The sequence below is a fragment of the Rhinatrema bivittatum genome, chromosome 1 (genome assembly GCF_901001135.1).
Source record: "Rhinatrema bivittatum chromosome 1, aRhiBiv1.1, whole genome shotgun sequence".
Lineage (NCBI taxonomy): Eukaryota > Metazoa > Chordata > Amphibia > Gymnophiona > Rhinatrematidae > Rhinatrema > Rhinatrema bivittatum.
In genome coordinates, this window is record NC_042615.1 from 111,001,523 (window position 1) to 111,019,091 (window position 17,569).

A 17,569-nucleotide genomic window follows, 5' to 3' on the forward strand; every position below is an offset into this window, starting at 1 on the left:
TTTTTTTTAAATTGGGAGCTCCCGGGACAGGGCCTGGGCCGCGCGGGGCGAACAGGGGGGGGGGGGGGAACGGCGGAGTACTCACGCGGCGGCGAGGCGGCGATGGTGGCCAGATGAGGGGCAGCAGGCAGGGCTGGAGCCAGATGCGATCCCGGGAGCGTCGGCAGGCAAAGAGGGAGCTGCCGGCGCTCCCTGGGAACCTAATCGGCTGGGTTCCAGCCGATTGGTTCCCTTCCTCGCAGGGAGCCAATTGGGGCTCCCGGCCTGCCTCCCCGAGGACCGGATTCGTCCTCGGGGATAGCAGCCAATAAGCGGGCACGCCGGCGCGGGCATGCGCGCACAGCGGCCCGCTTTCCCCCTTGCAACCTCCCCCCCCACCCCGGGTGCCGGCGCGGCGTGTGCCTGGCACCCACATTATGCCCGGGCACCCCGATACTCCGTCGGGGTGCCCTTCTCAACTTAGGGGGTCATTTATCAAATTGCATTAGGGCATTATCACAGGCGTTAGGGCCCTAACACCCACGATAATGCCATAATGCATGTAATAAATATCGCATCGTGAAATGCATATACAAATTGGAAAAATGTATTCAAGTGGGAGGAGTTTGGGCAGAGTAAATGGAAATGAGGGCTGTTTAATGTTGCATGTGATAACGTAATGCACACTATCGCAGGATTTAATGCCAGAAATAACTACACCTTTATTCTGAGCATTATGCCTGCAATAGCTGTGTGTTATGGCTGAAACAGGATTTAGTGCAAATCCTGTTTTGGGAGAGGAGAGGGGAGGAGAGAGAGCCTCTGTGGAGGCCCACTGATTTTTGAACTCTTTATACCACTGTAAGAGGGGACATTATAAACTCGGGATGAGATTTGTGGGGTGAGTTGGAGTTTAGGAGGCAATTTTACATGCACAGTCATACGTACGAACAGCACAGTTACCATCAGTGAAGATTTAATGTGATTTGGTGTGATAAAAGGTGAAAGAAGAGTAGATTTGTATCATCTTCTCTCTACCTTGCTTGACGCACTATCTACCTAGCTGCAATCAAGCTAGGTAGAGAGAACATGGAACAAATCTACTCTTCTTTCACCTTTCATCACTCCAAATCACATTAAATCTTTAATAAAGGTAGCTGTGCTGTTCGTACATATGACTGCATTTAAACTGCCCCGCAAAACCCTATTCACCTCACAAATCTCACCCTGAGATCCTCTTACAGTGGTATAAATAGTTAACTTTTTGGTGAGCCTCTACAGTGGCGCTCTCTCTCTATCTCACTCTCTCTCTCTCTCTCTCTCTGTCTCCCTGCCCAAAACTTGATAAAAGCTGTCTGTCAGTAACTCAGCCCATAATGTGAAAATAACACAGGTACAATAAATTTAATGCACATTCAGTAAAATACTTATGTGGTACCAGGAAAATTACCCTAACCATGCCCATTTTATTGCGGGTGCTATTTTTGCTATATTTATAGCAAAATGATGAATCTAGGCCTTAAGTTTCTTATACATAGAGAGGATATTGTTCAAAGGAACGTATGTAGGTAAAGTAGCACATTACCTGCAGAAGTTGCTTTTTAGAAAATTGTGCAAATTCCAGGTGAATTTTCAATGGAATTACGCACATAAATGTAACATAATATCATAGCAATTTTCAAAAACCATTTACGCGCATAAAATGCAATTACATGTGTAAAACCTATTTTTAAGCATGCAAATGCTTTTGAAAATCAGGCCTTAAATATGCATGTAAAATTGCATGCATACACTCTGTCTCAGCGTGCTTTTCCATGCATAGGAGAGTGGCATTCCTGGGGCTGGAGCAAATTGGGTTGGATCTTATGCACATCCTTTTTTATTTTACAAGTATGTACATAAATTCTCTCGTAAAACTATGTGCACCAAATAGCGGGTGTAATTGTGTGCGTGTAGTTTTGTGTGATAATTTTCAAAGCAGACTCATGCAAGTAAGTCTGCTTTGAAAATTGGTATAACATGCATATATTTGCCAGCTAACTTACGTGATGTTACAAAACTTTCCCTTTAGAGGTCAATTTTCAAAAACCATTTACCCATGTAAATGGATGTTTGCATAGCTGAATAAACTGTCTGAAAATTTACCACCTTACATGCAGGTAAAAGTACATGCTTTGTTCCACACAATGCATGTAATTTAGCTTGCATTTTTGTGGAGGTGGGTCTGGGATGGGGTAGGCCAAGGGAGGCAACAACACATGCAGGTTTGTATTTTCAAAACTTTGTATATTCTTATGGTCAGAAAAAGAATCCACAGAAAAGCAGGTGAAAATCTCTGCAGGTACTTTTTTCTTAGGCAATTTTCAAAGGGAAAGTTTCCTAAGACTTTTTAGCTAGCTGCACATTTTTGAAAATTGCCCCTTAACATTTTAAAATTCATAATTATATATGTTTACTCCAAAATATGTGTTTGTGGAGGGAGGGCCAGGATTATTGCTTAAACTTTCCATTATGTGTATCATAAAATATGACAAAGTAGTCATTATGGGAGATATAGAGAACCAGTTGTTAAATAGGTTTGGGGTCGCATTGGGTCTTATTCTGAAAAGACTTTTTCCCATTCTGTGCCTATGTTAAAAAGGTCTATTGATTAAGGCTTTTTATCATCTTTCTATGATTTATCCTTTTTAAAATGCCACAACTGATTGTTTCATGAAATCATAATCAGATTTGCTAAAAGACTGCTGTATTGTTTATCAGTACCTTAAAATATACCTGTAAAGTTGTGTGATGTAAGTTCCTAGTTTCCCATGTCAGATATCCTTTTTGCATGTAAATTCTGAAAAATTCTTGTCCTGTGTGACACTTCTGAACTGTCTTGTCTGTTTTTTTTTCTTTTAATTTCTCAAGCTCACTATTTGGATAAGATAGTTAAAGGTACTGTATTCCTGCTCTTTGTTAACACGTCTATTATATATACAGAAACAGTTGTATTCAAGTACAGCAGTAGACTTGGTTTAAGTAATTCCTGTTAAGACAGTCTACAAGTTATAAAATGTGTTCATGTTGCAAAGATCACTTCAGTTTGTTCATGCTGTGTTTTTGTAAATTTTATACTTGTGATGAGTGCTAAATAATAATAGAAAAATTGGCATATTAATTGTAAAATATTTATACTATATTAACTAACAATGAAAACAGTCCAATGTTTTTGGTCACTAGCATGTTTTTAATACAATGTTCTTTACTGTTCAATTTGGTCTGTGGAAAGTAGACTAAAAATAGAGCTACACATAGAGTGATTCCCAGGTGCTACAGTCACATAGAATGTACAGTTTACACCGATTTCTAAGTTCAATACTATGAAGAATTTTAAGAATGTGAATACATTGTTTTTGCTGTCACCAAAAAACTGAAATCAGTGCTTTAACTCTTGATTTTTTGTTTTGTTGTTGTTTTGAACCCATGACAGCTTTGCTGTTGTGAATTAGTTGAGTGTAAAGCATTTTATCAAAGGCAAAAGCTGGCACACTTGTCACAGAATAAGAAGCAGTGATTTCTTAAGAAAGTTTTGATAAATCTATGAAGAGAGAATGAGAGAGAGAGAGAGAGAGTGTGAATGTATGAGTTTATGCGCATTCTTGCCTAAAAACTGCTTTGCCTTCCTTTCTTTAAATGTTTGGAAGTATATGTAAAACCATGTTTTTATGTTTTGTTTGAGATCACATTGTTAAAAGAGCTTTTTTGTGCATTTTATAAAACATTACTTTTGGAAAATATTCTAAAATTAAAACAAAGCCCAACCTGACAGCTGTGTTTCTCATACAATATTAACTTACAGTAGAAGTCTGTAATAAAAGTGGGCCAATGGAAGCAACAATTATTCAGCATACTGACCCATTTTGGATGCATTAATACATGTGTGTTGGTTGTGTTTGATTATAAAGTGCTTTACTTAAAAACAAAGGTAATGTTTATTGTAAAATAAAATGAAGCTCACCAATAGGGTTGATTGCTGACTTACTCTCCACCAGCATCATTGACATTCATTGCACCAATGTCGCATACATTTCTTCTCCTTGTATTGTTTACATATCCCTGCCAAGCTTATTATGTCTTTTACTGGAACTGTTAAGATGCTGGTGGAATGCCTAGCTGCACTGTAATTGGACACTGTACATTTTGTACAATCAAAGAAAATTAAATCTCTATCTTTATATAGTTTAAAACAAGAATTTGTTTTAAAACAGAAACAAAGTTCAACTTATCTCTCTTGCAACCCTACCACAACAATGCTAGTTTAGTTTCATTAACGCGGCCAAAATGGGTCTTTGGGGAAAGGTTCCTATGCCCTTCTTTAAAATCAGTCGTCTTCGTCTTCATGCACCCTTTCATTAGGAATCGCACAAACATAAGATCATTCAGGCTTTGAGTAAACACCACAGGTGCAGCACTGCAAAGACTACTGCAACAGTTTGTAAGCCTGATAAGTATTTTTAGTCTTCTAAACAAAAGAACACAATGAATTACATTCAAGGGAAAATCTATCCTATTGTATGTGGTATTTATAAGTACAGGTGGTGTAATTGCCTAAGTGATCTCCACCTGTCCTGCAAGGAAGTGCATAACATGCTTTCATCATTCCTTATTATGGGAGATTATCACCTGTTAGAAGTTAATTATAAATAGGCATATTATTCTGTTGGAATAGTTCATTTGATGTTTGGAAATATAAAAATATAAGTTGTTACTCCTAAGCCACCAGCATTGAAAGTTTAGTAAGAAAGTGTGGATACTTTGCAGATTGTGATACATTATATTAGACCAACATAAGAATTATCCAGAAGCATTGATGCACATCAGCTTTTGAGAGGTCAGGGCTGCTGAAATGCTGGGTTTTACATCATTGTAGTGACTCAAATTTTTTCTGTAGTGACCTTGCCTGAGACAGTGGCAGTGCAGTGTACAGTCAGTAATGGAATCACACTGTAGCACTACACTCAACCAGTGAGTACAGTTTTGAACCTGAATCCTGCTTTTCTGCTCTGATCTGACATGTTCACAGAGAAGGAATTTGGTTATCTGTGTAAACTGAACCAGCGATCTGAGGAAACTTAGATTGAATTGAAAGCACAGAGACAGGGGATGACTTTGGAACATGTTCTTTGTATCCTACATCTCTTATCTGCAATCAAATGAGTTATGTGTCCTGTGCTGAACTGAGAACCTTACATAGCACACCAGGGGTCAATCTATGAGAGGTGTGAAGGACTTGGGTGTGGAAAAAGTGATAAAATAGAGGAAAGGAAGATAGGGATAGATATAGGAGTTGTGAAGGAAGGGATAAGATGGAGGGGAGACAGGAGAAGGTAGAGGATAGAGAAAAGTGAAAGACTGAGGAAAAAAGAGTGTGTGTGAGAGAGAGACTGCTGGGCATATGTGTACTTGATAGAAAAGGAGCTTGTAGCCTTTTCCTTAAGATAAGCACAAGGTGGTTTACATAAATAACAAGGTCCCAATACATAAATAAAGGATGCATATAAATATAACAAATATGAGGTAGATTTCTAGTAATATAGTAAAAATGGCAGAAAAGGTCAGATGGTCCATCCAGTCTGCCCAGCAAGCTTCTTTTGGTAGTATCTGCTGCTCCATGTAGGATATCCTCATGTTTCTTCCAAGGGTAACAACTGCTGCTCCATGCACTTACCACCAAGCCTTATGATAAGGGTAGTAATATTTACAATCAAAATCAAGCAACTGCTCGCAACATTTTTACTGGGTGAGGATCCTTCTTGATAATTCAGACAATGCTGCTTGACATTCCTTGCTTTGTGACTTGGCTGTAGAAGCCATCCTGTACTTTTTTCCCTTATACCTGTGAGACAGGGCCCATGCTAGTGGTTGTCCTCTTCCTCTGCCCCCCCCCCCCCCCCACCATCCCCACCACACACACCAAAGCAGGACCAATGTTGGAATAAGAAAGTTAGGTAGCAATAAGGAAGTGGGGATATTGTATATACATTTCATAGATTATATATAAATGTAGATATATAGTTCAGAAGTAAGTTAAACTAAAGTGGTGTGGTAGATATTAAGAGTCATTTGGATAGCGATAACCCAAAACTGGTTAAAGCTTGTAGGATTCATGGTCAGGAAGACTTCCAGTAGACTAAGATGAGCCTTTGTTGGGGAAGGCTTGTTTAAACTGTTAAACTTTAACTTTTTTTTTTTTTTCAGAAGATGAGGTAGAAAGTTTTCCAGCATAGCTTTAAGGTAACTTGTTCCATATATTAGGGGCAAAACAGCTGAATGGGCAAAGTCTCGTATATGTTAGTCTAGCTGAAGCCAGTGAAGGGGAGGATAGAAAGGCCTGTTGGAAGGATCAAAGTTCCCTTGTGAGGGTGTAGGGGAGTAGAAGTTGGGAACGATATTCAAGGGCTAGTTGGTTCACTCATTTGAAGCCAAAGCAGAGTGCTTTAAACTTTATCCTGCTGTCAACCAGGAGCCAGTGTAGGTGATGCAAAATTTACATAACATGGTCGGTGGATTTGGCCCCCAACCAAAAGATTAGTTGTGACTATATCTGTAAGTATGTATAAGAATGTGGCTGGCTGTGTATGTGTTTGTTGCTTGGTTTACCTAGAGAGAACAAGTGTGTGCAAGTTCTTTCTGTATGAGGGAAACAATGGAAATGGAGGTGATGATTAAAAAAAAAAAATTGATTCGTCATTCTGATTCCATTGAATTGGTGAAAGCATGGAATCATCTCCCAGAGGAGGTGGTAGAGGCAAAAACAGTAACAGAATTCAAGAAAGCGTGGGATAAGATCAGAGGAAGTCTAGTGAGGAGATAACCAGAGATCACCTGGGATTCATGCCATTGCATTAGCATTGGAATTGTGCAGACTAGTTGGGCCTTATGGTTCCTCTCTGCCATCAGTTTTTTAAAATGTAATTGTAATTAATTTGGCCTGACTCCTAGATCTGAACAAAATTTCAGCAACTCTGACCTAGGTCCAGCAATCTGCAAATAATTCAGTTTTTCTACAGCACCAATTCAACTACTTGAAAATGTGGCAACACTAAGATTAGTAAGGTTATTACATGTACAGCAGATAACATTAGTATACTCTTCGTCTTTACTCACCCCAAGATTTTCTGTAGTTTATAAATGAAAATTGTTTTCTAGTTTATATTGAATAAAATCATCAAAATGACCAATGTGTCCTTAGACATTTGATTTTGTACGCACCAATACACAGAAGGATTACCTAAATGACATTTCTGTGCTATTTATTGTCAATGTCTGCATTCATGGTTAAGAGCACAGGAGCCTACAGTACCTATTTATAGAATGTGCCATCATAATACAGAGCACATGGTGCTTGCATGCCAGGTTTCATCTAGAAGTAACATACGGTTGTTCTTTTTCTAATGTACTGTTAGACTGAAAACAATTGCACCATTAAAACTTTGGATATATAAAATTATTTTAATTGTTTCCCAAATTTTCCCTTCTTGCTCATAAAAGCAGACAAGATAGGATATAAAGGTAACAGCACAAAAGCCTTAGGGAGATTGTCACAAGAAATCACTCTCCGCTATCTGTCTTGAAGCACGTCACTACCGTGTTTTTGTTCAGTCTATCAATGTTTTATTGTGGTCCTTATGGTATTTCATTTTGTCCGTCCTAAGTAATCAAATATGCATAGCTATTACATTTAGTTGGAAATCCTGTCGGTCCTGTCCCATCCGTATGCAGCCTGAATCCTAATGTTCGTTAGAATAGATGCTAAGCTGCTTCACTATTTCCTGGGCTTTGCTTATTCTGTGAAAAGGAATGTACTTTTGGCATGAAGTATAGTCATTGAAACTAGCCTATACTTTGTGCAGTTATTTAAATGACTGTAATTACACATGACTATACCATGACTCTCGAGACCAGATAAAATTAAAGTTCTTTTTGTATAATGCATCTAAACACACACTAGATTTGGATGGATTTATATGGAGTCCAACTATAAATGGCCTGCAAATGATTGATAAAATATAGATTAGCAATGTATTAAGGGCACAGAAATTAATTTACTATTCTATTAAAGGTTTTTGCATTGTGCTTCCCTGTCTTCTTGTTTTGCTAAAGGAAATATAAATTTAATTTTGCCTGGTCTCTAGATATTGTTGCAAGTATTATAGTCTATGCAGCTCAACAGTGCCCCAAGTATCAGGCCTATCAAAGATACTACTGTTAAAATTAAATGTTTTAGGTGTGATGATGGTTCAGTATTCATGTGCAATTACAGTATTTGTGCTTTTATAAAGGCCTGTTCCCAGTAAGTGTCTTTTATTTATTTTAAATGGAAAAAAAAAGCACACTATAATGCTTGAATCACTTGCTTTTTTTCTTTGTCTGTTTTGGCAGAGGGATGCCCCGGTCTGTGCAATAGCAATGGACGGTGTACGTTGGATCAGAATGGCTGGCATTGTGTGTGCCAGTCGGGATGGAGAGGAGCAGGATGCGACGTAGCTATGGAGACTCTCTGCACTGATAGCAAGGACAATGAAGGAGGTAAAATGCACTGTATTTAAATTTCCTCAGCATCGAGGAAAGAAATGGATAACAAACATATTTAACAAAAGATGTCCTTGTTGGAGATTTTAAAAGGATTTGAATTGTGTTACTAAAAACTAAATGCATATTTGATTATTTTATCTATAAAGTTTGTTTCTGGGCTCTTTTTTCAAAAGCATTGCTCATATGATTTTCTATGTTAGGTATAATATTAGACCAATTGCATGGTCAATATTTAAATATAAAAATCCCATACTAAAAGAACAGTGCATCCCAACTGTGAAGTGCAGTTAGGGCCAGATGTACAAGGCAATTTTTCATAGACAGGGCTGCCACAGTATAATCAGGACATTTCCTTCTGGGTCTGGCAATAATATGGCCGCCGAGAAATAAGCAATTTTTGACCCAGCAATTTCCTCTTGTTCCTTTGGGCTTCCAGCTCAATTGGAACCAGCCTCCATTATTCTGTTGCACCATGAACCTTCATTTGCAACTACCAGAAGGGGGCATTTCCATTATTTTATATTCCTCATTTTGTATCCCTCTACCAACTCACTTAGTCCAGCCATTGCAGCAATAATCTTCAACCTGGAGCTGAGTTCTAAGGCTCCTTTAAAAATTCTAAGATAATGGGCCTTAAACTTGGCCACTACATATCACCATTAAATAATGACTGGGACTCCCAGGGGACTGTGAACATTGCCTCCATGGCATCTGAAGTCCTGGCCAACCTGGAAAACAGACGAACTTGCCCAGGAACCAAACCCAGATTCTTCATTTGGCAATGCATAGGACTAACAGTGAGCTACTAGGTTGACCCTGAGAAAAAAGCATTATATAACATTTGGTGGGGAGGAGGGATATTTGGATATTTTATTTGTAAAGACCTAAAATAGGTTGTTTTGGGCTTGCCCATAGAGACAAGAATGTGAGATAACCTTTGGTACATCTGAGTCTTAATCACTAAATTTATCAGACTTGGAAAGTTTTCCCAAAAGTGAGCAAAGGGCAGCATAGGTTTTATCAACGTTTGCTCTTAAAAAACAGACAAACAGATACAAACACAATTCGGGAATGAACAAATTAAAATTAAAGGTAAGAAAAAGTTATATTTTAAAAAAAATTGAGGGTGTTTCACTTCTCTCGCATAAATGGTACTGTACAGTTAAACTTATTTTGTTTTGTGGAAACTGGATAGTGCCAAAATAAATTTTTTTTTTGGCCCTGTACTCACCACTTTGTGAAACTTTTCAAAGCTGCCGCATGTACTAAAGAAAATGTGCAATATACCATCAACCAAAATTTTTGTCACAGTTTTGCAAATAAGAGTTATTGTTTGTAATTTATGATGCTTGCATTTTTAAAAACACAAAAAAAGCACAATATTCACTTTTGAACATTGAGCCCAATTGTTTGCAAATTGTTCTCAATATCAAGCTTTAAATAATGCTCAATAAATCAAGAGGAAATAAAAAAAAATCTATGGTGTGCAAGTACATAATGACTTTCAAAATATCCATAGACTAGAGTTGTATAAATGTTTCTTTTATTTGTAAATGAAGATCATTCACAGGTCATTTATTGAATTCCATTTGTTTCATTTGCCATCTTGCAGCCATTTATCCATCTGTGAAGTCATTCAGGGCCTCATTTACTAAGCATTTTTCCCATAGACACACAGGGGTAAATTTTATAAACTTATGCAAACGCGTGCATTTGTTTGCGCACCAGGCGCGAACAAGAGTACGCGGGATTTCAATAGATACGCACGTAGCGCTTGTATCTATTAAAATCCGGGGTCGGTGCGCGCAAGGCTGCCCAAAATCGGCAGCCTGCGCACGCCGAGCCGTGCAGCCTGCCTCCGTTCCCTCCGAGGCCGTTCCGATTTCGGAACGGCCTCGGAGGGAACTTTCCTTCCGCCTCCCCCCACCTTCCCCTCCCTTCCCCTACCTAACCCACCCCCCCTGCCCTATCTAAACCCCCCTACCTCTGTCGCGAAAGTTACGCCTGCTCGAGGCAGGCGTAACTTTGTGCGTGCCGGGCCGGCTGCCGTGCACCATGTTCCAGTACGGGGGCTGGTCCGGAGGCCGCGGCCACGCCCCCGGAACGCCCCCGGGCCGAAACAACGCGTGTCCCGGGGCTTTGCGCGTGCCGGAAACCTATGCAACATAGGCTTGGCGTGCGTAGGGGGTGTTTGGGCCAGGTTTTCGGTGGGTACGCACGTAAGATACGCGCGTACCCCTTTGAAAATCTGGCCCAAAATGGGAAAAAAGCCTTAGTAAATCAGGCCCTTAGTTTGCTTAGAATTTTTCATTTTTGCTTGTGACTAACTGCTATTTTCTAACCCCAGTGAAGAAATGTGTAACCTTCAGCAATTTGCAGTGTTAAGCAGTCCCGCTGGACTAGCAGATCACTCAGTGTGATCTACACAACTGCCTACAGTTACATAATAGGCGCATGCCTATCACCTGGTTGTCTGCAGTCGTAAGTGGGATGCAGAAGATATTAATTAGCTCTTTCCCTTTCTAAGTATATGTTTGTGTACACTCTAGTTGGGTTTAATTTTTATTGGAGAAAAGAATTGGGGTATCCAAAATACCTCTCTGTTAACTGTCATTCCATTAATGTATGTCAAATTTTCTCTGAGGTAAAGCATGCTCAAATTATTGACTTTAAATTTAAAATATTCCTTTTCTTCTGAATTAGTTCAGATCCAATATCATGATCATGAAGTGCAGCATTACAAAGTAGTGCATAATCTAACTGAGAAAGCGCTTCTAAGTATCCAGCTAAGCTGTCTACACATAATTAGAAAGTCTTGGCTTTTGGATTTGTATACCTTTTCCATCAGAACATCATGCTGAAGAAAAAGTATAGATTAACATTTTTTGCAATATATGTATACATGAGTAGATTGCAATGATTTTTCTCTATAGCTAAATATGCAAACCTACCACTTTAAAGAAATGAGCTTATAACTACAGAATTTGCTGATTTTATACATGGAAATCTTTTGAAAAGTGACATCATATTGTATCACTGAACAAGTCTGTGCCACAAATTTCTATTCATTTATTCCTTTACAATACATCTTATATTCCGTGAATCCATCTGTGTTCAGTGAGGATTACAATAAAAAATATATAATATAAAATGCATATATGACCAATTAAAATCTCATAAAATAAACAAAAATATATAAACAATAATATACAAACAATAATATTGCACACTTCTCAGCTTATAGATCTGCTATCCACATATGCCTGCAAGAATAATGCTTATAAAACTTTAAATAGTCTTGTTCAGAACACAACTCTGATGGTAACAAATTCCACAGTAATGGAATGGTTATAGAAAAGGCTTTAACTCTTGTTTTATGAAAATGATAATCCTATAAGAATGGTACTTTCATAACATCTTTAAAGAAGACTGCAGTATTCTGGCAGGAACATACCAAGTTAGCTTCTCTGCTAAGCAGAGCGAAGCCATATAAATAGCTTTATGTGCCAACGTCAACAGTTCAAAATGTATATGCTGCCTAATCAGTAACCAAATAAGCTCTTAAAGTATAACTGAAGTTATACTCTCCATAGTAACCCATAAATTATCCTCCCTGCAGCATTTTGAACAAGTTGCAATACCTTTAACATATACTTGGATATTTCCAGATAAACAGCATTACATTAGTCAAGATGACATAATACTAAGGCCTGCACTAGTTTGTAATTGTCCGTATTTAAAATTTGTTTTAACAATCTAAGTAATCGAAGCTTACTTTATGGAACTCTACTAACTTGAGATTTTAAAGATAGGCTAGAATCAATTATCATCCCCAAGGTCCATGCTTCTAATTTTATCTGTAAATCACAATTATTAAAATTGATGCAAATTTGTATCTACTTTCTTACTTAACCATAAGATTGTAGTTTTACCACAGTTTAGGATGCATCTATTACTAACCATCCATTCCTGAATTTTTGTCAAACAGTCCATCAGCTGTTTTCCTAGATCCTCGCCTGGGACTCTACTTGGGACAAAAAATTGCACATCATCAGCATACAATTTGAATATTACTCCCAGAGATGACAGTACCAGTTCAAAAGGGGCATTACACATTAAACATAGTAGCAGATAATCCTGACTCCTAGGGAACTCCGGAATCACACAAATACCATTCAGAGCAGCAATCATTATGCCACACTTTATGTAATCTATTTTCCAGGAACAGTCGAAACCACTGCAAAACTGTACCTCCAATTCCCATATCCCACAAATGTTCCAAAAGCAAATCACTACAAAGAATATCAAATGTGGAGGCTAATAATGCAGATTTACAGCTCTCTAAAATGCAATGTAATTCATCCAATGAAGACACTAATAAAGTCTCTGTACCACGATCCATATGAAAGCCATACTGCTTTACGTAAAACATTATTCTCTGTTAAAAAGTCATCACAGTGTTTAAGAACATACTTTTCTAATATTTTATTCATAGGAGTAGCCTAGTGGTTAGAGCAGTGGGCTACAAACCAGGAGACCAGGGTTTGAGTTCCACTGTCGCTCCTTGGGCAAGTCACTTTACCCTCCATTGCCTCAGGTACAAACTTAGGCCAGGATTCATCATTCCATGCGAAATGATGAACCCTGCACTACAGGGGGGCTGGGGGCAAAGCAGGGGGTGGTCGGACGATAGCCTGCAGCCGGCTGCACCACGGCAGTGCGGTTTTACCTGCCACAGTGCGGCCATGCTGCACACTATCGTGGGCATAGCCCCACCGTAAAAGGTGGTATTATTTCCCGTGCTACTGCCGGCGATAATGTTCTAAACGTTATCGCCGGCAGCGGTACCGCCAGCCTATTTCCCTATTTCCCTAATCCCCTCCCTAACTCCTCCCCTCCTCCATATTTCAGTGCTACCGCACGCGATAATGGCCTTTCGCGGGTTAGAAACTAACCCCCTTAAATTGTAAGCCCTCTGGGGGGATAGGGAAATACCTACAGTACCTGACTGTAATCCACTTTGAAGTGCTGTGAAAAGCAGAATATAAAAATCTAAAAAAATTCTAAATTGGCCACTAATTTGCTAATGATTCAGAAGGACTCAAAAAGTCTTTCTGGACTGGACATGCAATGGTTTGATTCAATGAATGAGGAACACCACCTGTACTCAGAGAAACATTTAGGGCCGGATTTTAAAAAGGTTACACGCGCGCTGGGCCTATTTTAAAAAGGGGGGCTTTACAAAAGGGGCGGTGCGGGGGCAGAGACAGAGGCCTCTGACAGAGCGGCCATTGACGCTCTGTTGGAGGATCGCGTGCCGGCAGGCTACCAGCGCCCGCAACTTGCGTCTGCTCGTATCCAGGCTCAAAAGGTAAGACAAGAGTCGGGGGGGGGGGGGTTTGAGTAGGGCTGGGGGGGAAAGGTTAGGGGGAAGGGGTGGGAAAGTTAGGTTAGGGGAAGGGAAGTTCCCTTCCAGGCATCGGAGTGGCCTGGGAGGGAACGGAGGAAGGCAGTGTGCCGACCCCGGATTTTATAACATGCGTATGCGTGCGTGCATGTTATAAAATCGGGCGTACATGTAGGCCACGCGCTTCTTTTCAAATCTACCCCTTAGTCTTTACTGTACACTCCTCTATCTTGTCAATTTTATTTTTAAGCATCCAAAAAGGACACGATTGAGACTACAGATAATCTGCAAAATAACTTTCTTAAGCATCCACATTTTAATGAAATTTGATTTTGTAATTGCTTGACTTTAGTCTGAAAAGAATTTGCTAATTTCACACAGTCTGGACATTTAACCTCTTTTTTTATCTGGAGGTTTCAAAGCTACCTTAACTATAAAGTACAACTCCAAAGATTTATTTAAAGATTTGTTTAAAACACTGACATTAAAACTTATTTTGGTGTTATTTAGGAATGCTCTATAAGATTCTTGCATCAAGATAAAATCATTCAAATTATCCTCTGACCTTATCTTATGCCATCTCCTATTTGTCTTTTGTAAATTTGTTCACAATAAATCAACTCCTTGGTAAATCAAGAAGCAATATGAGAACATAATTTCCTCCTAACCAATTTTTAGGAGCAATAGTCTCATAGAGTTGGATATCATTCCACCATTTTACTGCATCATCTGAGCATTGTAAACATATATCATCTTTCACTTCTAACAATAATATATCATACGTCTTAATTCAGTTCTTCTCTAATTGCTTTAGTAACATACTTTTTTCAAAACAGATTTCTTCACATTGTAATGTAAACTTTAGAAACAGATGGTCAGACCATAAAAGATAATTATTCTCAATAACTGATATCAAATTCTGCTCCACAACACAATCTGCAAACTAATACTAGATCCAAAATATGACTAGATTGGGGCATTGCCGAATTAACCAACTGCTGCAGACCCATAAAGAACATTCTTGAAGCCACTAACCAGTGGAGCATGATCATTATCATAATGTAAACTAAAATCACCTGCTGCGATCAGATCATTATATCTCATGTACAGTAGCGATAATTTATAAGTGAAATAGGAGGGGGAGGAGTTTCTTCATACCCTTTTGGGCTTCCAGCTAGGATCCAAAACTATCTAGGTCTTTTTCTTTTCTTTTATATCCCCTCCAAACTCACTCAGTCCAGTCATTGCAGCAACAGTCATTGGCCAGGGGACATGCACCAAGGCTTATTCCAGAACCTTCTAATCATGGGCCCTAAATCTGGCCATTAGGTGTTGCAATTGTGCAATAACAAAATCCCCAGGGTTGTGAACACAACCTCTGATGCATCCCCAGCCACTGCTGGCCCAGGGAGTGGAAGACATGGCCATGAATGGAATCCAAATACTCCGCATGGCGGTGCACAGCACTGCTATTGGGCCAGCAACACAACTTTTATGTTTTTAAAGATAAAGTAAATAAATTAACTGTTAATGATGGGGGGGGGTCACATGATGAACTGTAAGGTGTGAGACATGATTTTCAGTTGCTCCAGGGGCCTCGATCACATCATTTAACATTTGACACTGAAGGGGCAGCTATTTATTATTAATTTTTCCATATTTATTAGTTGCCAGATTCACCAGCCCTTGGTGACATACAGAGTAAACATTCAAAAATAGAAAACACAATTGATACAAAAATCTTTATAAGGTAAAACTTAAAGAAAAGCATGATTAATTTGGTAAGTTTCAAATAAGGCTTAAAGATATTAGTACCTGTGATAAGGTGCAAATTCACTGGCAACGAGATCCACATTTCAGAGGCTGACACAGAAAAGAGTCTCTGCATACTGTACATCGTGTACTGAAAGAATCTCAAGCAACCCACACTGAGAAGAGCGAAGTGCATGTGAAGGATTGAACATGTAACATAGCATTAGCCCAGGACAAAGAGGACTTAGCCAAGAGTTTATGCACCATCATCATTGCAGCTGTTGGATTGGCAGACAGTGCAGCTCCACCAATACTGGAGCTTTGTAGTCCCTCATGCTACAGTCCGCGATTAACTGGGAGACAGCATTCTGGAGAATTTGAAGGCTTTGCACCGCACAAATTGGCAGCCCCAAATAAATTGAATTACAATGATCTAATAGTGATAATACTAATGCCTGAATTATAGTTCAAAGTTCAGAACTTTCAATAATGGCTTCAAGCCCCACAGCATGCAAAGCTTAAAAAAAGCCATTCCTCACCACCACTTTAATCTGTGGTGGAAAAGACAAATTACTGTCAACAAATACACCCAAGCTTTTAACCTTGGTGACAAACAGTAGATTGATATTCTCAACTTTCCTGGAAGAGAGAATAGGCTACCCAGAAGAACGCTGAAGAACAATAAGCTCAGTTTTTGCAAGATTTAACAATAATATTTTATGATTCAGCCACTATCGTAGTACTGACAAACAGATGGAAATAAAACTCACAGTTTCATTCCAAGAAGAGTGAACAGGAATGAAAAACTGAATATCATCAGCATGTAACCAACCAGTATCCCACAGAGAGCTCAGCTAGCAGCCTACATAATGGTAACATTTACATGTCAAAAAGAACTGCTGTTAGGACTGAACCCCATAGGACACCACTGTGAACAATGTGTGATGAAGGACTGTTATCACCAATACGAACTTGCTGTGATTAGCCAGACAGGTAAGACCAAAACCAGCTCAGCATCGAGACAGAAATGCCACACCCTCTAACAGGATAATTTTCAAAACTGCTCGTATGCCCATACACGCATGTATATGAGCATGCACAAAGTTGTTACAATATTCTATAACTTGTGTGCAAATGATATGTGCCGGTTTTAAAATACGAGTGCAAACATGCTTGTGTTTGTAAAAACACACGTTTGGATTTATCTGGCTAAATAGTGGCACTTAGCCAGATAAGTCTTAAAAATAACTCAAGGTGAGGTTTGGTAGTAGTGTAGGGGTTAGGGGCCACTTTGACATGCAGAGTGAGACATACGAACAGAACAGTGCTCTCGTGTGAACATTTGATGACCCTCGGAGTGAGGAAACTCACCCAAAGATGAGATTTGTACAATGTTCTCTGAACCTAGCTTGATGTTACCCAGGTAGAGAGTCCATCAAGCTAGGTTGAGAGAACATTGTACAAGTCTCATCTTTAAGGCATTTTTCGCATGCAAAAACGCCATAACATGACTTAGAAAATAACCCCCTAAGTCAGATAGCGGATAAGTAGCGTTTTAAGTCTTAACGGTCTAAGTAGCATTTTTTGTTACACCTATTCGGCCATCTTACGTAGCCTTATAAGTCTGGAAAGCACTATTTAGATGGACAAGTAGTGCATTTCAGACTTCCGGCTAAGTAGCACCTGCTGCTGCTTATCCGGATAAGTTCGAATTTGATCATCTAAGTAGCAGCAAAGGCACTATTTAGTGGAATAAGTTGGAATTTAACAGGATAAATGTGCGCAAATGATATCCTCGCAAATTTTTATTTCACATTTTAAAGGGGTACACAAATAGATTTTACCTGCATTTGT

General features: G+C 39.1%; 1 protein-coding gene across 4 annotated transcripts in view; it reads left to right on the forward strand.

Moving 5' to 3' along the window:
* Nucleotides 1–17,569, forward strand: part of TENM3 (teneurin transmembrane protein 3) — a 1,731,308-nt gene that overhangs the window by 1,517,540 nt on the left and 196,199 nt on the right. For all 4 annotated transcript variants that reach the window (XM_029581140.1, XM_029581227.1, XM_029581302.1 and 1 more), the window contains one exon: nt 8,404–8,550. In XM_029581140.1, coding sequence (XP_029437000.1) covers nt 8,404–8,550 — 147 coding nt within the window. The remainder of the gene's footprint in view (nt 1–8,403; nt 8,551–17,569) is intronic.